At 44.0% G+C, this 22,539-nt stretch overlaps 2 protein-coding genes across 4 annotated transcripts in view; both read left to right on the top strand.

The window, feature by feature from the left end:
* cdh23 (cadherin-related 23) overlaps positions 1-8,377 on the top strand; it is a 187,125-nt gene extending 178,748 nt beyond the window's left edge. Inside the window, exons 57-69 of the mRNA XM_072709700.1 lie at positions 265-394; positions 909-1,172; positions 1,282-1,443; positions 1,556-1,812; positions 1,910-2,007; positions 2,361-2,481; positions 3,487-3,566; positions 3,849-3,889; positions 4,209-4,269; positions 4,580-4,709; positions 5,274-5,396; positions 5,928-6,038; positions 6,462-8,377. Of these exons, the coding sequence (XP_072565801.1) occupies positions 265-394; positions 909-1,172; positions 1,282-1,443; positions 1,556-1,812; positions 1,910-2,007; positions 2,361-2,481; positions 3,487-3,566; positions 3,849-3,889; positions 4,209-4,269; positions 4,580-4,709; positions 5,274-5,396; positions 5,928-6,038; positions 6,462-6,803 (1,920 nt within the window). The 3' untranslated portion in view covers positions 6,804-8,377. The remainder of the gene's footprint in view (positions 1-264; positions 395-908; positions 1,173-1,281; positions 1,444-1,555; positions 1,813-1,909; positions 2,008-2,360; positions 2,482-3,486; positions 3,567-3,848; positions 3,890-4,208; positions 4,270-4,579; positions 4,710-5,273; positions 5,397-5,927; positions 6,039-6,461) is intronic.
* A 5,239-nt stretch (positions 8,378-13,616) lies between these two features.
* nsmce4a (NSE4 homolog A, SMC5-SMC6 complex component) lies at positions 13,617-20,868 on the top strand. Of its 3 annotated transcripts, none has more exons than XM_023804286.1 (13): positions 13,617-13,747; positions 13,873-13,928; positions 14,292-14,564; positions 14,935-15,015; positions 15,107-15,237; positions 15,521-15,666; positions 17,547-17,646; positions 18,182-18,272; positions 18,362-18,456; positions 18,558-18,606; positions 19,523-19,546; positions 19,624-19,709; positions 20,387-20,868. In XM_023804286.1, exons 3-13 carry the CDS (start codon positions 14,372-14,374, stop codon positions 20,462-20,464), a joined length of 1,074 nt encoding a protein of 357 aa, XP_023660054.1. In that variant the 5' UTR covers positions 13,617-13,747; positions 13,873-13,928; positions 14,292-14,371; the 3' UTR covers positions 20,465-20,868. The 3 variants fall into 3 exon arrangements, with proteins under 3 accessions (XP_023660054.1, XP_023660055.1, XP_023660056.1); XM_023804287.1 differs by having other exon boundaries at positions 14,289-14,564; XM_023804288.2 differs by lacking the exon at positions 19,523-19,546.
* The last annotated feature ends 1,671 nt before the right edge of the window (positions 20,869-22,539 follow it).

Raw genomic sequence — 22,539 nt, 5'->3', positions numbered from 1 at the left:
ATAGAAAATTAGCAGAACAGGAGATTCCACGAGATTTCCATGTTATCCTTTTAGAAGAATTTTGTGCTTCAGTTCTACTTTTGGAAGTTTGACAGTGCAGTATCACTGGGAAGTTGGTGTGTGCAATGTTACTGTGACACTGTGTTGTGGCCTTATTACGTGGAGGCAGGTCCATGCTTTCAGTTACATGTTGGTGATGTGTATCTGCGTTGGTTCATCCTTGAGTCTCCACGGCCTTGTCTTTGTGCCCCCACCATCATTCAGCGGGGTAGCTTGCCCTACCAGGTGCTCTCAGTGCCGGAGCACTCCACTCCAGGCACTCTGGTGGGCAACGTGACAGGCGCGGTCGATGCAGATGAAGGCTCCAACGCTGTAGTGTACTACTTCATAGCAGGTCAGTTGAATGAGGAATTTCCATATGCACTTTAGAGGAGCTATAGAAAAATGCTTTAAAAGACCTGCAAACACCCTTATCTCTTGAAGTAATGGTTTTGCATTTATGAAAATATTATTGAATAGGCAAGCTGTGAATGAATTATTAGTAGAAATTTAGAACCAGGACCCAGATATGCATATGTATAATAAAAATACTTTGTCGATAAGCCTCAACAATGGAAGGAATTAATTCAGTGTAACTTATTAACAGACAAAGCTTTTTATCTTCAAAGCAACAAAAGATTCAATGAAGGAAGGAGAATAAAGGATTTGGAGCGTGATAGGGAATTATATTCATAGAGTGAAATTATGGAGAGATTAGAGATGAACAATGTGAAATAATGGAATATTCTGAGCATTGAGTATGGATGGACAATGATGTTTTGAGCATCAACTCCAGGCTTACTGAAGTTCTCTGAGCTGGAGCTTCCCAAGGGCCCCTAACCCTGAGTTTGATGACACACCGATGACAGGGGGCGACACTGAGGGGAATTTCGGCCTGAGCCCATCTGGAGCCCTTCGGTTGAGGAAGGACCTGGACCGGGAGTACATCCCTGTGTACTCCATTATCATTAAAGCTTCAAGCAACCGCAACTGGACTCCCCCGCGGAGCCAGAGAGCATCAAGGCTCTTCAGCCTGGACCCCGGTCGTGACCCAACCCTGCAGGAGGTGCGGGTCCACCTAGAGGACATCAATGACCAGTCTCCACACTTCACCAAGCCAGAGTACACTGCAGGTGGGTCTAAGTCTTCCCTATGTTCTGAATGTGATCCATTATGCAAAGTGGGCACCACATAGAGTGCAAGTCATGTTGATGATCTGTGTTGATCTCCCTTGTTCCCCAGGTGTGGCTGCAGATGCCAAGGTGGGTTCAGAACTAATTCATGTCCAAGCTGTGGACAATGATATAGGTAACAACAGCCTGGTCTTGTACAGTGTACTGTCCATCCGCTACATCAGGCTGCAATCCAATGATTCTGAGGACGTCGGCAATGTCTTCATCATCGGTCAGTCTTCATCCTGCACTTCATAGACATGATGAGTTGCTTGTATTCTGTCTATCAGGTCTTTGTCCTAGTATGTGGTATCTTTTCCCTTGCGGAAATCCTTATTCAACAGGTGAGACAGATGGAATTATTCGTACCTTTGACCTTTTTACGGCCTACGCTCCGGGATACTTTGTGGTGGAGGTTCTGGCCCGAGACCTGGCTGAGCATAGTGATGTGGCGCTGGTGGGCATTTACATACTGCGGGACGACCAGCGAGTGAAGATCGTCATCAACGAGATCCCCGAGCGAGTGCGCCTGTTCCAAGAAGAGTTTGTCAACCTGTTGGCCAACATCACCGGAGCCATTGTCAACACTGACGACCTGCAAGTACGTGCATGTGTCAGACTGGACCTGCTGCCGTCAGGCCAGCTCGACATCCCTGACCCACATCTACACTGACCTTCCTCTCATTTCTCATTTTCAGTTCCACGTGGATAAAAAAGGTCGCGTAAACTTTGCTCAAACGGACGTTCTTATCCATGTTGTCAACAAGCAGACCAATCGCATCCTTGATGTTGAGAGGTGAGCAAAGGAAGTTGGACAGATGGTGTTGTGGATGTGCCGTACCTTCCACTCTTCCAGCACATGACAGCTGGGTTAAACCAAAAAGCTTCACAAAATTTTACTTGAGAATTGAGAATGAGGCCCGTTTAAAAGGCAACAACTGAAAGCTGCTGACAACTAAATTCAAATTGACCTAAACTCTAGGAAACCTAGTGAGCATAAACAGCAAAGATCCAACCAGAAAGTGAAACTAACCGAATATCCAAAGCCCCCAATAATCCAGCTGTCTTACCCTAGTTAATGACCCAGACCTAGTGGTACTGCTCACGACGGGAGCTTTTGCTCCGCTTCCTCATTTTCAATGCTGCCAGGGTCATTCAGATGATCGACGAGAACAAGGAGCAGCTGAGGAACCTGTTCAGAAACTACAACGTCCTGGATGTCCAGCCTGCCTTGAGCAGGAAAGCCCCAGTGGACATGACCACCCTCCAGGTGTGTGTGTGTGTGTGTGTGTGTGCGTGCGTGTGTGTGTGTTTGTTTGTTTGTAATTATTACATAGTGGGAACCAGATTTCCCCACATTGTGATAAAAACTTGTAACTTTTTACTTTGTGGGACATTTTCTCAGTCCCCGCAAGGATAACCTCAATTTTATAAAAATCTGTGAATGCACTCAAAAAACTAAAATAGCCAAAAGTGTTGTATTTTGTTTGGTTACTTATTGTTAAGGTTAGGGCTGGGTAGGGGTTAAGGTTGTGATAGTTGGAATCAGGGTCATAGCCATAGAAATGAATGTTAAGTCCCCATAAATGCATGGATATGTGGACTGTGTATGTGTGTGTGTGTGAGAGAGAGAGAGAGAGAGAGAGAGAGGGAATGTGAGAAAGGGAAGCTGCCTGTTTTTCTGTGTTCCATGTTAAGTGGCTTAAAGGCATCGCTTGAGTAGCAGATCCATGCACATTAAATTTCATTATTTCACTATATCAAAGTTGCCATATATAATATCCCTGCTCTGAATGATTGACCCTGACCAGGATTAACAGCTTGAAGATGGATGATTACTTTTAACTTACTTGATCATTTTTAATATAAATTATTGCTATGGAAGGCATCTGCAGTATCAGTCTCCTGACCTCTAATGTGTCTGTAGAAAAGCACGTTATTAAATGTGTGTCTGACTCTGAACCTTGAAAGTATCCATTGAATGTTGCTTACAGCATCACAGAATTATTTGCATTTCCTTGTTTCAGTCATCTTGAGCTTCCTAACTGGGTTCTAATGTTTCATTCTTTGGCACATGGTTTGATGCCCCCTGCTGAATCTTTGTCTATTGGTGTCATCAGATTCTCAGTTGAAATCAATTAATTTGCCCTTTAAGTGGCTCTATTTGCAAAGTGGATTAACTGGGGTGGACTGGGGGGGGGGGGGGGTTTGTGTGACCGTGAACAGGGCAGCCACCGGCTCTCAGCCTTTTCTGTTATTTCTCTCTTTCTTGCAGATGACCACCATCATCCTAGCTGTGCTGCTCTTCCTCGCTGCCACACTCTTCATCTCCATGATCATGTACTACCGCGCCGTGTAAGACTATGAATACGATTCTCCTCTAAATCAGCTTCTGTCCTTCTAAAAGGCTCGATGCTGTTGCTTAAGAGGAAGCCTTTGAGAAATTCCCGATAACATCTTGCGTCTACGCAAACTGTAAATGTGTGCATTTCCGCAGCAATATTGCAACGCCGGCTTCCATCCTGAAGCTTTTATAGGCTGCCCCCCCTTATGATGTTTCACAATGCAGTCGCTTAGTGAAGCAACACTGTTTCGTCTTACCCGGTTCCCCTCTCTCTCACTGTCGTTTTGCTGTAGGCACAAGAGGAAGCTGAAAGCCATCGTTGCAGGCTCCACAGGTGCGTGGCACACGAGGAGGGGCGGTCCTTTGCCCGCTATCCTCCAATGAGCTGCAGGAGGCGTGGTTTCTTTCGCATTACCTTACATTTTATTTATTTAGCAAACAACTTTTATCCGAAGCAAAATTCATTTTTGAGAAGAGATTTTGAGCAGAGTCAAAATTGCTTAGGGGCCCAACTGATACCACTCCGCTGATCTTGGGATTTGAATCAGCAACCTTCCAATCACAGACACAGCATCCTAACTCGCAGAACCAATTTTAATTTAATTATTGTGGTGTGGGAATCTGTCCAGCTCTGTCTGTCCTCCACTGTCCAGGGAACCAGGGCCTCATGGACATCTTGGACATGCCTAACACCAACAAGTACTCTTTTGAGGGGTGAGGATCCTTACAGAGTGCCGAGGAGACTGGAGAAGGCGAACGTGCAGAAGCGCAGGCCGGCATGCTGACAGGCACACTGTGACATGTCCGCACGTGGTGGATTGGATGAGTGTTTCCATATATCAATACCAATAATTTCACTCTTACACAATTCGCTTGATCTTCATGCATAGAGACTGAATAATAATAACTTTTTTACTCCAAGCTAGTTTCACTTTGCTGAATAGGCACTTATGTCTCACAAGTTGTCACTAATATTTTCCATTCATACTTGCCGTTGTTTATCCATTGGTACCACATGGTCAAGGGCAAACCCAGTGTGGCTGGATCCGTTCTGCCGGAACCTGGAGCTCGCGGCACAGGCTGAGCACGAGGACGACCTCCCGGAAAACCTCAGTGACATCACCGACTTGTGGAATAGCCCCGCCCGCACGCACGTATGTCAGGCTGCACCCCCGTCATCCGGGCTTCGCTCGTGTGCCATAGCTGCAGAACACAACAAAAATTCATTAGTCGAGCAAAGGACCCTGAACACAAAACTGAGCACACTTTACCTGATTTTAGATTTGGCAGAGAAACATAACAAGATTTGCACGTTTTCTTCCGTGGCACAAAAACCACATCAACTCCCCATTTAGCAGCTGAGTTCCATTCTAATGACCAGGTCATTAAGCAAAATGATCACTAAGCAAAAATTACAGTAGACTAGGCATGACCACGACTGCTTACGACTTTATTTCAGCCTTCCAATTTTTTACTCCATTAACTGAGGTCACTAAATTTAGAGTAGTTGTACGACTATCCAGAGCTAATTATTATCTAAATGCAAAAGGGCACCCATACCAACATAGGTATTACCTGGAAAATTCCACAAACATACAGATTATGCATCAAGGCCCTATGACGAGCTATCCTATGGCTTACATGCTATACGAAGACCTTTGTTGGATGTATTTTAATGGACTCAATGCTGTGCCACCCACTTACCGCACTTACCCCAGGGCACATTTGGCCGTGAGCCCCAGGCCTCGAAACCGGAGGATGACTGCTACCTCAGGGCTGCCATACAGGAGTATGACAACATCGCCAAGCTGGGCCAGATCATGCGGGAGGGGCCCATCAAGGTGAGCCCCCCATCACGACGCCCTCGTGCAGCTACGCTCAGCCCGTCCTACACGCATATTTGTAACCAGCAGAAGCACAGTCTTCAGCCCCCAGTACTGCAGCCACAGATATTAACCTGCATCACAGCGTCTGTCAACCATTATGTCAGGTGGTGTTTACTGAAAGACAGTCAGGTTAGTACGATAAAATGAACGTAGTCTTTTTTTCTGAGGGCGAATGCAGGGGTGGGGCTACAGGGGAACTGGCTCTAGTTTAAAGCTTGATTGGCCCTTCCCCTGTCACTCACTGATTCAGAACATATCATTGGCTAATGACAAGGTTGGCCCCACTATTTGAATTATGGCCGACTTGTGCCCTCCAATGTAAAAAATCCTAGAATTGCCCTTGCTTTTCTCCTAGGACATGTATAATGACCTTCGGTGAGCTTGTACAGTATATGATAGTCCAGCGAAGGCCAGTTGCTGTAAGCTGTGCCGGTCGGTCCGGTTCAGCTGCCCTGTTCTCACTGAGCGTGACTGCTGTCCTACCAGGGCTCCCTCCTCAAAGTGGTGCTGGATGACTACCTGAGACTCAAAAAACTCGTCGCAGCCCGACTGGTCGTAAAGTCTACCGGGAACGGCGACCGGTCGTCCATCACCGAGGTGGGGGTAGGCGGGTTTGAAGACTCGTGCTGTCCCCTTCCCAGCCTCTGGGTGGCGCTCTTTTCACTGATTTTTCATCTCTCTTAGCGTAGTGCTGTCCTGCATCTGTTAGCTCTTCTCCTTGCTTCTGGATACCTTGTAAAGGGAGCCGACTCACCAATCTGGTGTCCACTGTCATCTTTTCTTAGAGTCTGCAGCTGCTACCCTGTTTATACATGTTTATTTCTCGGAGGATAACAGCCTTGATTTCATCAGAGATCCTGCTCTCCTCTCCGAGCGATGGCTGTGAAGCTCCCCTTCCGCTCTCTTCTCTCACTGCTCCTTATTTCCTTCAGATGACGTGCCTTGATAGAGACACACATCCTCGTCCTCCATGCAAACACCTCATCTGCTCTTCCTCACTGTCCCATTCCTTCCCTCCAGCTGATCCAGAGCGACCTGGATGAGGATGAGGACGAGCGCATGGTCCTGGGGGGTGGGCGCGGCACCCTGCGCCTCAAACACAAGCTGCCCGTCGAGGTGCGTGGCCCCGAGGGTGTGCATGCAGTCCACAGCAGCACCGGTACATTGCTGACCTCCGACCTGAACAGCCTACCAGAGGATGACCAGCGGGCCCTGGCACGCTCCCTGGAGGCTCTGCATGCGGACGGGGGCCTGTACTCCGAGCGCAATGCCCGCACGGAGTCTGCGAAGTCCACGCCGCTGCACCGCACCAAGGACAGCGACACGCTGTCTGTCAGCCCGCTGGAGATCACAGAGCTATGACTAGCGGAGGCCTCGCTGGTCTGAGCGCGGCAGTGCACGTGTGTGTCACGCCTCTCCTCTTCCCCTCCTCCTCTGGACGGGACACAGTTTTGTCTGGTGTGCCCAGTCGGGAAGAATGAAGAAGACTTCCCCTGCAACAAGTTTGATGCATTAAATCTCGAACGTTTTAGAGTCTGTCAGAAGAAATGTTGGGATTTTGTACTGCTTCAGACAGAACTGTGCATTAAACCGGAGTGCAGACATCCTAAACTGTGAGACCCACAACCTGTGAGCTGCTGGAGCAGCCTAAGCAGCCCTGCTGGAGGCAGGATAAATGAAGAATTAAATTTAGAAGGTTATGCGAGAAAATGGGGCAAGGCCCCGATTGTGGACAAGCCATGACCCCACAGACGTCCACCAAGCTTCTGGTGAAGGGTCTCAATGAGGGGGATTCTGTCCTCACCCTGGAATCATATCCGCAAGTACTCGATTTTCCAGGGGAGAGCCAGAGAAGGAAGATACGGCGGAGCTCCAGACCGTCGAAGCTGACACACAGGTCGCCCACGCAGACCAGCGACAGGCCACTGCAGAGTCTTTTTAAAAATTCATTTTAAAGTTTTAATTTTTTGTGGTTAAAGGATTCAGTGGTATAGACATGGGGGAGGGGTGCAAGGTAACCTTTTTATACCAAGACTGAAGGAGCTGCACAAAAGAGACTCCTGTTTCCCCATCCTCGTATGCAACAATGAAACTGAAAAAGCCTCCTCAAGTTATCCGTCTCAGGACTTTGCTTTCCTGTGCCCCATTAAATTCCCTGACCCATCTGGACAGCTCATTTAAGAAGGACCCACTCCTCTACCGGACATGGCCTGGGTGTCTCACCTCTGCCTGTCTAAAATCCTGTTACAGGGTCACTGCGATATAAGATTATAGGCAAATGCCCAGGTTTTATTCCTGCTGAGAAGGGTGCGGACACAGGAAGTAGATATTTTTATTCTGCTTTTCACAAAGAGGAACACGGGGGCCCTTGCTGGGAAATGAATCCGCTGAAAAAAAATATTTTGGGAAGCACATTGGTGTGGGTTTGAAGATTTGTATATGGCCACCAGAGGGCATATACAATAAACATTTCGACCTCCTTACACCCAAGCTAATAACGAAATAAGCACTGCCATCTATAGACTAAGTGTGTATGGGTCCATTTTTACAATGGTTTATTTTCATGGCAAATGTATGAAGGGGAGGCAATATTTTCTTGATGAATCTGCAAAATTGAGTGTAGTGTTAAATATATGTCCAGGATGTAATTGTGTTCAGAGATGCTTTTTGTTTCTTTTACTGTATTTGTTTTTATTTACAATTTTTATATGCAAATGTGTGCACTCGTTTTGTTTTTGTTTTTTAGCTTTGTTTTGTATGTTTTTATTGTTATTGGTGTTGGAGCTGATTGTCGCGACCATTGAATGATGTAATAATTAAAGGTATGATTTGGGCCCGTTTATTGTCAGGGCTGCTGGGGATTCTGTGACCACACTTGTCACCAGACAGTCCCTATGATAAAACTCCGGTCGGTTATTAAAACATATCAACAGGCATTGTGGACTGTTTGTCTTTTGATGTGCTTGGTAGTCATTATCACTCCAAAGCTTTATCCCGAGTACTGTGACACTGCTCAAGTCGATCTTCTCAAATGTAGACATTCCCAGTAAAAGGACATTAACTGAAAGCAAATGTCGATATTGCAGTTAAAAATACAGGTATCACTGGCATTTAAAATGAGTTCTTATTCCAATTTTCTAAAAATGCCCTCCATGCTAATACTATGTTGCCATACTCTGTTACTCAAGAAATAGTTTGGGTAACAATAACTATTTACATTTCATTAATATGAGTGGGTCAGTAGTTAATACTGGGCTGCAGTTTGGATGTGTAGCGTTTGAGTACTCCACTGTTCGTATGTAGAATCGCTGTCTCTAAAGTAACTGTGGGGTCTATATGTGATAACCTGGTATCTTAAACATGCTGTCCCGCGCTCTGTATTGGATTAACAGTTATGGAAATCTGATACATTGTATCTTACAGTATGTGTGGACACAAAACCATTCCTTACTCATTCCTATGTTACTAAATCTAGGGTATCCATAGTAACTGAGGTGTGGTTTGATCATTATTTTTTTAAAGCATTGTAACACCCAGCTGCAGGTGTAAAACAAGCCACAGTCCTGCTGTACTACAACCTGGACAACTGACACCAAGTGAAGATGGAGGTAAGAAACGTTTTCATTGTATTCAAAGTTTTATTAAAGTCGTACTTACAGAAACAAAAACAACAGTGGGCAGACCTCTCAAAATCTTGCCAGAGCATTAACCTGTGCATTCATTTGCTTTCAAAAATATCACAGCAAGTTTTTCTTTTATGTTCAACGGCTAATGGTTCACCAGTATGCATCTTAGATTCTTCCTTATAGCTTTTATTGCTCTTATTTATAGCAGTAGCTTAGATGTTTTGAAAATAATTAGGGGTTTGTATCAAAATATGCATCTAGATAAATGTTTTTTGATGTAATTCCCCAAAAGTACATTTATACATGTAAGGATTTATATGATTTGATTACTCCTGACTGGATAGGATTTAGATAGATTCAAAACAAGCCACTCTAATTTTTTTTACTGCAAGAACCATGTTAGACTATGGGTAACTGAAGTTGATTTAAAAATTCCAACATTGAAAAAGTATTACAGTAATACAGATTATTGATGTTGTGATGGGTACTTTGATTATTGAAGCTTGATCTGTGTTTGGACAATTTCTTTCTTGACCTGGACCGAGGAGTAAGAATCAGTGTAGCTGTTTTGTATATTCTTGGGAAACAGAAGCAAACCCAGAGTTGGAGATGCTTATGGGGAGGGAGATCCCCACAGTTTCCCTGCCTATTTACCGGCAGCAACTACAAGATACAATGTATATGTTTGCTTCTTGCAACTTTCATAATTTATTAAGATACAAACAAACTTGTCAGCAGCTAAAAGTCTGTCAATTCAAGGGGTGGACGTTCTGATTAAGCTCTTTTTTACTCATTTAATTTGTTTTCTATTATTACTTAGACTTTTTTGCAGTAATTTATTTCAAAGAAAACAAATCAGAATAATAATGTAACTCTCATGTCCGTTTGGACATTCACTGTCTGTTCTCCAGTTTCCAGGAATAGATGAAGTAAAAACTCGGAGTCTCACATTTCTGATGATCATCTTTCCCCCTCTGGTGCCACCTGGTGGCATCAAACAGTAACATATCCATTTACATGGGCTAATATGTATGAGACTGGTACAAGGCTGTGTAGTCATGTGAATCACTGTCATTTAAAGCCAAAATGTGTCAAAAGATGTCACTACAATCCCTGTCATTACTGTGTGATCCAGTTCTAGTTTGACAGAAGATTTTTTTTTAGTTGACAGATCACCTGCATTTGCATGCAGAACTGAGCCCCTTTCAGATCAGTCCTGCTTTCCTGGTCTAGTCACAAGACAGAAAAAATACCCTGCAATTCAGTCACACCTGAACTACTGGAGAGAAAAAAATGAATAACACGTGAATTACTGATCTCTTGTTTGTTCATCATCAATGAATCGTGATACATCTTTTATCTCAAGTAGCAACTATATTTGTTTATGATTTAACTGAGTTACCACTACGTATTTGTGCCCCCTCAAGTGAATGTTACCAGAATGTCAACATATCAATACGATAAAAAGGTGTCGAAACAGATGAAAGATATTCCATTTAAAACCATAAACTAGACTATAAACAAACGAACTGCAAACAAAACAATTAACACATGCAGCACTAACTGGGTTGGACTCTGACTAATCCAGACATCCCAGCAGAGCAACAGGGGTGTTAAAGAAAAAATAAATAACTGAAGTGCTGAAGTGCTCACATGTCAGTGCCAGAAATATGTAAGATCACTGTTTTGCTAGGGGCTCAGGTTGTGCCTGTGGAAGCCCCCCCCCCCCCAGCACACTTCATGCCCCTAAATAATGCCAGCCTGGGCTAATGCTCACCTTGCACTTGCCAGGATCCACTCATGCACCACAATCTCCTCCATTGATGCTGTTGTATAAGCTCTGGACAGCAATAACTGCCTTTAACTCCCTTACTCTGGGGATTAGTCACAGATCTCAGTGTCATTCAGCACGGCACTGTGATTCTCCTGAAAAGCCACAGGCATGTTCCTAATATTAATATCAATAATGACCTACCCCAGGAGTACACTGCTACATTTCAGAAAGTGATGCAACTATGACTGTTCCTGTATCATATGATGAAGCAGGGTGGTCTTGGATTTGTTAGCCTACGTTTCTGGCAGCTTCAGGAGCGTGCTGATTTTGAACACGTCAGCATTCCTTCTCTCCCTTAACAGAAGGAAGACAAAAGCTTGATGCAGGAGCAGCGTTCAAGGTGATAAGAGGTGCTAAAGAAACACAATAGGGATAGCAGGTGTATCACCAGGTAGTTCGGCACGAAAACAAGAAATTAACCTCCAGCCAATCAAAGGTATAAATGAAAATCAAGGTGTGTGAGATCAGAAATCCTTCAGTGTATTCAAGTCTGGTTACGGATCCTTCCTGATTTTGGAGAAAAGTATACAGATGCATGCACATTGCAACAGTTCCTCCCATATATCAAACTCTGTCTGTAAAAAGCACTCCGATGCAGATTCTCACAGTAAGAATGTCCCAAGCGTTAGTAAATGTCCTTGGTTTGAAACTGAGTGGAAACTTAAGATGTGTATGGATCTGAGGGTTAGGACTCTATGCTCATGGCTGGAAGGTTGTTGGTTCCAATCCCATGGTGGCAAATGAATCATGCTGACATTATTCACTTATCGTGCTAATTATATCTTAGCACCTCTAACAATATTATGTTTAAATGACCTATTCCTGTCTTACTGAGATCACTAAGGAGAAGCTATGGACAGAAAATACGACCTGACGGTCTTAGTGTAAAACTCAAATTTCATTTGAGTAACTGCAGAAAAAAACCTAGTTACTCTCTGGTCAGTAACTGGTGCTCTGCCTTATAGGCATATAAGACATACTGTATATATGATGTTCCCCTAATGATTGATATGTTTGTATTACAGCTGCCATGGTGATGATGATTAAGACATAATGCTGAATTCCAACATATCCAGTATATGAGATAATGTCACCTCTTAAATAACCTCATATCTCCCCCCTTTATTACTGAGAGCTGAAGGACCAGCCATCCCTTACAGATCTCCTGTTTGTACAGGACTAAGTCTTTTAATAGCAACATGTGCTTGTTTGTACTTTATTATTTTTGTTATATTATCATTACATGTTACTTTGTTTTTTATATATTCCTGGGTAATCCACAGCAACACATTATTCCACAGTATTCATATTTGTAAAGTCTTCTAAATATGCCCTAAGACCAATGGAAGCAAATATCTTCTCGTGATTGACCCATGAATGTAAGGATTCTCCAATAGGAATGTCACTTGCCTCTCTTCCTGTTGAACATCTTCCATGTTTGGCTTAAGTTATCCAACGTGCTGGGAAATCCTGCTTTGTGTAATAGTCCCCTGGACCTCAATCATTCTACAGCACTCCTGTTATGAGCTCTCTGATCCAGCAGGGGCAGTTCATGGTTCTTATAGCTTATAGCTAGTTGAACTGTTGTACAAAAGCAATAACATAGTCGAGGTTGTGTGCTAGTACTCCAATATAGTACGGCTGTGCTTATCTTTGGCACCATGATATTGTTTAAGGGACGGCAATTAAATAAACCTGTAAAGCAGAGTGACACATCTGATGTGAAACACATCTGATGTCCGAGTGTGGTTATACTCTGATAACTGCACTCATAGAACACTTCTTGTCCAATCAGATTTCTTAGTCGGCACTCTTCTTAGTTCTGGGAAAGGAGACGATACACAGCCAGTCTACGTGGATGGTCTGTATTTCTAGCATGCTAAGGTGACCTCTCACCACAAATTCACGCAGCCTGCACAGGAAATGAGAAGGTGGATAATGATATCATTATGAACAGAAATTATTACAAAAAAGAAATATATAAAACAAGAAAAGCCATTAAAACACCTCTTTTTAAAAGAATTTGTATTTACTGTAACTCATTGAGCATATATGTAATTATGTATATGATATGAGATAAAAGCTCATTCAGTTTACAGCATACAAAGTTATCTGACATCATGAAAAAGAACTTGGTCACTGCTATGACGTCACATAACCAAGCTCAGAGTGTCCAGTAGGACAGGGGAAATGCACTGAAATCACTAATCTCAGAACTACTGGAAGGACTGCACTGAAATCACCAAATTATACATTTACTTTTCATATCAATAAACCCTTATAACCTCTGTTGCCGCCATGATTTCAGGAAATGGCTCCATCTTCTGGTCAACATCCAAAAAACTTACTTGCATGCGTTCGGTAATGAGCCATTGAGCGTATTTCATTGTCTAAAAATACACATAACCTTCTATTCATCAGCTATATCTCTGACTGAATGTGAGAATTTTATTAACGCACATATACATAAAGCTCGGCTTTATAATGGAAAATAGATTTGCCGTAAGGTCTCCTGTCCGAGCGTGAGAGTCCGAAAGCGTGACTGTCACGCAAGATGCGTGAGAGTTCGCAAAACGCAGAGAAGTTGTCACCAGCTGCCAGGTTCGCAAATGTAACCATTGAAAACCAGATCGCGACATGATTTCGTCATAAAACAGGGGGTGTCGTTTACTGGAACTGGGTTGGCATTTTGGCAATTACATACCGAATAGCATGCGCCTGCTCAGCAGCAGCCACAACAGCCAATCACGACGCGTCATTCATGTCCGTCCAATAGTGATGACGTCAATTGAAAAACTTGCGCCGTCGTTTCGCGGGGTTTATAGTAGACCTGCTATAAACACTGGGTTTGTACGCGTTTTTAGCGATTGATTAAACAGTTTATCAGAGGAAATGTTCGGAATACATTTCCGTTGCACTCGTTATAGTTGTTATTTTTTTATGAATTAATTTCTTGTTAACTTAATTACAGGTGTGTCAACTCTGATGTCAAATTCCTGCAGATGAACAATCACCCAGAAAGTTAATGTAAGATAGCTGCCTATGTGAATTTATGTTTTCATATTATGGCGCGAAAAGCAGTAGCTACATGATTTTACCTTGGTAAATCAGTATCCGGTATACAGTTAGTTAACTAATAAGGATGACAGATACATATAGTACTAAGAGCAGATGCATATATCAAAACGTCCCCAACTGTTGATTTCTCTGGTTGAAGTGAAAAATGTGAAACTGTCTTATATTATTTGATCGTTATTTTTGTTGAATGCGTCTCTTTTTATTTTGCAAATCGTTGTTTTGTCACTGAAACGGTGATGGGGCGGCAATTGTGTTTCATTTGTGGTTTTTGTTCATTGGTTTCTATCTGATTGGCCATTCTTCGATAAGAAGAACAAAGAGGGAGGCTAGCACAGAAGAGAAAAGACAGACAAAAGGTGTAGAAAACGAAACAAAGGAAGCGAGCTGGGGAGATGTCTGAGTCATCCCGGAGTGCGAACCAGCAGAATGGTGTGCGTGGGAGGGGCGGGGATTCCGAGGAGGAGGATGATGAGGAGGAGATGCTTCTCGGAGGTCCGTCTGCGACCCAAGAGGATGATGACGAAGACCCAGCTCAGAGAAGACAAATTCGGCACCAGTACCGGGAGCTCATCAATTGTGTACAGCGTAAGGATCCATTAGCTTTGAAATACACAGTAAACCTTAATATTGTCTGTCGAAGCTGTTGTTCGTCAGCTGTTGCAGTCAAAATTAGCGTCGTAATAAAACCTTATTTTTGCTGTCATTCTTATTCTTGTGTCATCCACCATCTGTAATGGTTAAGAATAAAAAAATATTGAAGGTGGAGGCCATGAATTGTTACGGACAGCCTTTCAGATTAGGACCGTGAATTGTAAGTCATTGCATTTATTCCACAGAGCTGTAGTCTCAGGCAGTTTATCTCAGCTTCTGTTGGGTGGAGGGGTTTGTGAGTTGGTGATGTGAGATTATGCGGAAGCCAGGTCTGATCCAGTCTCTGTCCCTGTTCTTCTGACAGAGAACCGGGAGGACATGTTGAATCCTTCCAACAACAAGCTGACGGAAGTTTTGGTAGAAGCGAATAAACTTTTTGCAAATGGTAAGAGAGTTATCAACGCCAGCTGACCACCAGCTAGTTTTGCTTTTTTGGGTCTGAATTCCACCTTACTGTAGTTTTCTCTCCTGACCAGTTCGACAGGCCAGGGAGGCTGCACTGGATGCCCAGTTTCTGGTGCTGGCGACAGACTTGGGCAAGGAGAAGGCTAACCAGCTCCATGCCGATGGCTCCGCCTTCGATCCCTCCGCCTTCGCAGAGCACTTGGTAGAAACCAGTGATATGGATAAATCATACCTCAAATGGAATTGTGTACTGTCAGTTACCAATTGGTTTAGCTTAAGTCCAGTTGGTTTTGCACATTCTTGTGGGCGGCTCCTTGGGTGAAGCCATGCCATAATCCCACCTACCATGGGTTATGAAGCCCTGTTTCCCATATCTTCCTATAAGTATGCAGTGATATTTACTGTGTTGGAATAGAGGACCTGGGGAAGGTGTTGGAGCCATTGGTGGCCCTTAGCTGAGACACGTTATCCCTAACCGCCCACAGCTGTCATTCATGGGCCTGAACCGGCTGGAGGAGGATGACGGCATGGAGGATGCAGCTGGCGGGGGCTACCTGCCCGAGGATGCCTGGCTGAGATTGGCCCACCGGGCAGGGAGCTGCTTCAGAAAGGCCCCCACCTTCCACTTCATGTGAGGCTCCCTAACACCTGAGCGAAACAGTCAAAGGACAGGGCGCTTCACCAGGACAGTGCCCATCTGCTTTTAGGGCTGGTTTATACTGAATGCTCGCAACCCGTCCACGTGCGCATCAGGGCGTCCACGTGCGCATCAGGGCGTCCACGTGCGCATCAGGGCGTCCACGTGCGCATCAGGGCGTCCACGTGCGCATCAGGGCATCCACGCATATTCCACATTCATTCCATTTGTCATTTGTGCACCTATGTGTGGAATTAACACCATGGCGTTATACGCTTCCAGTCGAAAGTTTTTGCGCACACTGATTTTCTGCATTTGCATGTCACTCACTTAACCTTTACTAAAAGTATACTCAGTATTGTTTGCTAACAAATAAATTTATGATATGTTCACCATTTGAGTAACATGCACTGTTGCATACTCTTTCCATGCTATAAAGGAAACTGACTTACATTTTCATCTATAGCTGTTCACTGTATTTTGCAGTGCTTAACAAGAAAAAAATCTGCAGTTAATGAAAAAAATGGAAAAGTGGTAATAACCTGTGGCGTGCAAACACTTTTGACTGGTAATGTTTGTACAAAGTACAATGAAATTCTTGAATGCCATCTCCACAGACTATAGACAATTAACAAGAACATTATAGCACAAAAAAATACTACGTAGGGCTGGGAAATATGCAATATTAATATCGACCTTTCAAGTTGAGATCAGGTCTTTTGCGTACCTTCGTACTGTATCGACATTATTCAGCAGTGTAAGGAATTTTCATATTATTTTTCAGTACAGTTCTGATATGTAGAAATCTTCATGATAATATTCGCCAAGAGCGAGGTATTTATGTCTCACTAGAACATCTATATTCTGTTATGGGACAAAACTTAGCAAGCTTTGCAATTTTAATAATTGTTCCCTTTTAAGATTGTCTATTATTTGGTTAAAATTAGTTTAAAGTTTACCGGCTCTTCTACACGAGCTCTGCGTGAGTGTGGTAAGCCCCCACCATCCTCTATGCCATGCTGCTGGGGGGTTCTCAGAGCTAATCATAAATATAATCATTTTATAGCTTTATAAATATTGCAATATTTATATAAAAAAAATCTCATATTTGATTTTTCCCCAATATCATTCAGTATGAAATATTGAGTATTACAAGATATCTAGCAGCATATAAGGATCATTCAGCATTAGGTAGTAAAGTGATATGTGGCAGAGCAAACTACCAATTCGATGTGTATAGAATATGGAGAATGCTGCAACTGTATTGCAAAATTAGCAACTCGCTGTTGCAGGCAGCAATTGTAACATATTTCATGCCACAACTTCATTCATAAGTAAAACTGGAATCAATGGAGCCGACCCAAGATGGGTTTTCTCACACTGCCCTCAGGTGGACATTTAAAGTGAAGTTTTAATCCTTCAGCTTGACTTAAGGGCGCCATTCAGACCAGGCTCACTTCTGCTTCAAATGGACTATATTTATGCAAATGGAAATATTTCAATTCCAAAAACTGAATCTACTGAATTTTTCCAAAGAAACATACAAGTACGGGGAAGACAAGTTATTTCTATCTGACAAATACTATATACAGCTTACAGATTCCAGTTTTAATAAGGAATTGTGGGCTTATTGAAATTTTCACGTATGCAAATTTTCACTTATGCAAATTTTCCTCGGTTTCTGAGCCAGCACTATCATGCGAAAGTAGTTAACAGAAGCACCATATGCGTTGATGGGTGCATCAGCAGACTTCAGCTCAGCCCATGCCGCTTCACGCTTCTGTATAATGATTCTCATTCATTCGGAGCCAGATGATGCTGACTGTGTGTCTGTGTCACAATTTAGATGCGTCGCCCTATTTTTCCCTCTGTAGGTTGGGCTCATTCCTAGCAGAGCCACCACCGCCACGGCAACGGGTGGAAAGACAGAGGAAAGCACCCAGCAAGGAGGTGAAGAGAATCATGCCCACTCAGGTGAGCTGACCAGAGGGGGCAGGTGGTTCTGTCTGCCAGTGATGCTTCTCAGGGCCTCTATGGACTGTCCGTAGCAAGTTGGAGTTCAGGCGCTGACATTAAGGTCAACGACTATTACTGTACTGTAATGACCATTACTGTAATGTTAAGTGTACTATATGTTGCACCGGGGCCATAGAAAAATGTTGTTTCATCACTCTTTCTCCATGCATGAAGCTGCTGATGACAATAAAGTAACCTCGATTTTGAACCTTCAACCATTTTACATCCCATTAGACATTAAGAGATGAGCAGGTCTGCTGAATTGATGGATTATTACTCATTTGCCTGAGATACAGCTAGTTTTTCAGACGATTCACTGACATTCCATTATGTCCTTTATTAAAACCTTGTCTTTGAATCAAAACAACTGAGACCCAGTAATTCAAACTGCTGTACCAGTTTCCCCAGTTGCCTCTGCTTTAGAGTCTCCAGGAGGTGCTGGAGTGATGTGCCACATAATAGATGTCATCAATTTTATGCTTCTTCCCCCAAGCTGAAGAAGATGGAAGAGTCTCAGCAAGAAGCGACAGAGAAGGAGGTGGAGCGCATTCTGGGGTTCTTGCAGAGCTACCACAACGAGAACCGTGAGTGTGGCGTCAATCAACACTCAATCTGGAAAGATGAGTCCCGTCTCGCCTTCAGGGGGCACTGATCTCTGATGTTTCCTTCTCAGCTGAGTTACCCATATCGTACTATGAGTTTGTCATCGACCCGCAGTCCTTCTCCAGAACGGTGGAGAACATCTTTCACATCTCCTTCCTGATCAGGGTAAGTGTGGAGCCCAGCTTTACGTTGGGTGTGGCCCGTATGTGGTTCTAACAAGGCAAAGACAAAGTGCTGTTCTAACATCGCCCTTCTTGGTGTTTCAGGACGGCCTGGCGAAGATATACCTCGATCAAAATAAGCTCCCATGTATTGGTATGAAGCCTCAGTCCTCTAGTGTAGCCGAAGTCGAGACGTTTAATATTAAGGACATGCATTACAGTAACGTACTGTGTAACACTAATATTTATATATTGCATGATTTTACGTGATCTAAATCATCAGGGATGGGGTCCTCCCCCAAGTGGAGGAGTTTAAGTATCTCGGGTCTTGTTCACGAGTGGGGGGGACGATGGAGCGGGAGATCAACAGGCGGATCGGTGCGGCATCAGCAGTGATGCGGGCGCTGCATCGGTCTGTCATGGTGAAGAAGGAGCTGAGCCAAAAGGCGAAGCTCTCGATTTACCAGTCGATCTACGTTCCTACCCTCACCTATGGCCACGAGCTGTGGGTAGTGACCGAAAGAACGAGATCGCGAGTGCAAGCGGCCAAAATGAGTTTCCTCCGCAGGGTGGCTGGGCTCTCCCTTAGAGATAGGGTGAGGAGCTCGGTCATTCGGGAGGGACTCAGAGTAGAGCCGCTGCTCCTCCACATCGAGAGGAGCCAGATGAGGTGGCTCGGGCATCTGCTTAGGATGCCTCCTGGATGCCTCCCTGGTGAGGTGTTCCGGGCATGTCCCACTGGGAGGAGGCCCCGGGGAAGACCCAGGACACGCTGGAGGGACTATGTCTCTCGGCTGGCCTGGGAACGCCTCGGGATTCCCCCAGAGGAGCTGGATGAAGTGGCCGGGGAGAGGGAAGTCTGGGTTTCCCTGCTGAGACTGCTGCCCCCGTGACCCGACCTCGGATAAGCGGGAGAAAATGGATGGATGGATGGATGGATGGATGGATGGATAAATCGTTTCCCGGATTGTTTTGGCTTTCACGTCATCTGTGAGATTCATTGATCTTTTGCCAAGCTGACTGTATGTAATACTTTTTTGTTTTTTTGTTTTTTTCCTTATTCTTCTTAGACCTTTGCTGTTCTGCAGGTTTTGGTCAGTATCAACATTTTTAGCTAAATCACATTTTAACCCAGTTGAAAAAAAATTGTGTGTTTGTGTGTGTGACGCAGCCCCTGTGCCCCGAGAAGAGGCTGAGGCCACCAGCAGCTCCTCCCGGCAGCAGTGTGTCATCTCTATCAACCAAAGCAGCTGGAGGGTAAGTGTGTGTGCTCAACTCCAGCCGGCCCATGTTCTCACCCGCTCACTGCCGTCTCTCACCCGCTCACTGCCGTCTCTCACCCGCTCACTGCCGTCTCTCACCCGCTCACTGCCGTCGCTCACATGCTCACTGCCATCGCTCACTCTTTCACTGCCCTCACTCACCCGCTCACTGCCGTCTCTCACCCGCTCACTGCCGTCTCTCACCCGCTCACTGCCGTCTCTCACCCGCTCACTGCCGTCGCTCACATGCTCACTGCCATCGCTCACCCAGCAGCATCTCTCGCGCAGCCTTCGCCCTCTTTTACAGTCACCCCTCTTACAGCATGCCCACCTGCCCTATGAAGCCTCAGGCTCCCCAGCACTTTCTAACAGAAGTTTCCTCAGCGTCTTTCAGACCAATGGAACTGTTTATTAATCCACATCAAACCATCAGATTCACAGAAAAATGGTCCTCAGACACCTCTCTTCTAACCATCTCTTGCCACACCTCCGCTGCCTGGTTGTCCTCTTCTCTGTTTTTTGTCCTCCATCTTCCTCCTGCTCGCTCTCCATCTTTGCCCGACCTGTAGTCAGCTCAGGTTTTTCTAATTTGTTACAGGAACATATTTTTGAAATATTAAACGTAAGACTGATGATGATGGTGATATACTTTCTTTGCTGTTCTCATTCCAGGAAATCATTGAGGCCTTTGACATCACAGCAGCCATGATAAGCAGTTCCGCCCCCACCGAATCAGCATCTAGCCAATGACAGTGTGGGAAAACTGTGGGGATGGGGGTAATCTGTTATAAATTTGCCTTTTATTTATAGTTTGGATTTTTATATTGATTTTTATAAATGCTTCGGACAAGGTGCAATGCCCAAACTGCGTTTCCCTGGTGAACAGACTATTCAGCACAGTGGAAGCCCTCCGTATTGTTGGTTGTTGGCTGTGTGCATTTTTATGGACATAAGGATTTAGAGTGAGTTTGTGCTGACAGCAGGGTTTGAGTTTATCCTGGAATCTGTCAGACTGTTTTCGAGTCCTGCCATTTGTTCACTGTGGTTCTACTTGTATTTGTTTTCAATTTTAAAGCATCTTAAATGACTTTGTATATAAAAACATTTTTGCATTTTGCTTTCAGTGTAATAAAAGTAATTTGGAAAAAATATTGTTCAGTATTGCTATTATTCTTCCTAGTGTGTCTTTGAAAGTGGTCTGTACTGTCACTCTGAAAACTGATTACATTTTAAGTCTATATTTGACCTTCTGTTCCTAATTAAAGTGATATGTTAAAATTTGGGATTTCTTCTTTGCACTGTTGGGGACAATTCTGGATACGCAATTGTAACATCGCATAGACCAAGATAGTCTGCTGGCTTCAAACCATCTATAAGATTGCATTAGATTGCATGTAGTCATATCATATGAAACCAAACTTAGCCAGCCTTGCATTTTAATTGATGGTTACTTTTCAGAATTTTGTAGTATAGGTTTAAAATATCAGTGTAAAATTTATCGCCGCTGTTTCGCACTGCATACGATCTTCGAGCCAATCAATTATTTTCATCTTTGTTGTTTGATTCCCTCACAGACTGTGTGGCACTTTTGTGAGAAATTAAACTAAAATTAGGTAAGAAAAGCTAAGAAGATCTGGATAGTGAAAGACTTTCGTATCCAGCTGTATGGAAATATGTATTCCATAGAGATGATATTGAGCAGAAGCAACTGATCTGTTGACCCTGCTTTGTCTCTGTTGGCATAACATGGCAATGCCACCAACCTATGTTAACTTGACAGACTTTGTAGATTGTAAGTCCTATTTGCTTATGTGGTTAATTTTCAACTCATAAATATCGCAATGTGAACTTCTCCTAGTATCCTTCAGCATTACTCTAAACATGCAGTATGTTAAAAAATTATATTAAGCAAAATAACTCAATGTGATGACAAAGACAGGCTAGTCTACTTCCAGAGGCTGAATGGGACATATCTATGGCTCATCAAACCTGAATTTCTTTTAAAATGAATTTGCATTATCCTGCTGTGGTGATATTTACGTTCTGCTTTTCAATACTGACAGACGACTGCATTTTCATTCACTGTTGTGAGGTGATTCCACACCAATTATATTTTCACTCTTTTTTTGGTCCCTCATTCCTGTATGCTCCGTCTTCCTTCCGCCGTATTGCCAAGTGATGTAGAAGGAACCTTCTGTCAATAGCTCAAATTTCAAGAACATACAAAATACTTTGCAGAGGATAATTCCAAACCAGTCTTGCTGCATATTCACACATGAGCTGGAACAAGGGTTCCAGCAGTTATGAAGCCTTCTCAGGATTAGCTCGGTCGTTTCTGTACTGCAGGGGCAGGTCTGCGTTTTTCTCTGCTATGTGCTACGTTACGCGCCGCTGTTGTTCGGCTCCGCCCCCTCGACCAGGACACCGCCCACGAGACGTCGCACCGCCTTTTCACTTCCTGTTCCCGGAGTGAAAAATCGGACAGCAAGATTCATCGGGAGCTCTGCTCGTTTCTTTTGGATTTGTGTGATTGGTTTGCTTATTGATTTTGACTATCCGTGTATGACTGTTTTGTTCTGGACTCCGACTTTCGCTTCGCCCCTTTCTGGTACTGTCGCTTTGGTTTGTTTTGGTTTCCTGGTTTATTTGATCTTCTGCTTGTTTTTGGACTACTCTCTTTGCCTTCTCCCTTTGGTACCTTTGCCTGTGTTTTGTATGCTTGCTGTGTGTGTTTGTACCAGGTGTGTGTAAGGAGTGACTGCCTTTTTGTTTTGCGAGACGTGGTTTATTGTATGTTTGGTTAGGGAGTCAGAATCTGGTGTTGT

This window comes from Paramormyrops kingsleyae, chromosome 3, assembly GCF_048594095.1.
Source record: "Paramormyrops kingsleyae isolate MSU_618 chromosome 3, PKINGS_0.4, whole genome shotgun sequence".
Lineage (NCBI taxonomy): Eukaryota > Metazoa > Chordata > Actinopteri > Osteoglossiformes > Mormyridae > Paramormyrops > Paramormyrops kingsleyae.
Note: the sequence above shows the minus strand (reverse complement) of the source record. Positions and strands in the feature narration are given on the sequence as shown.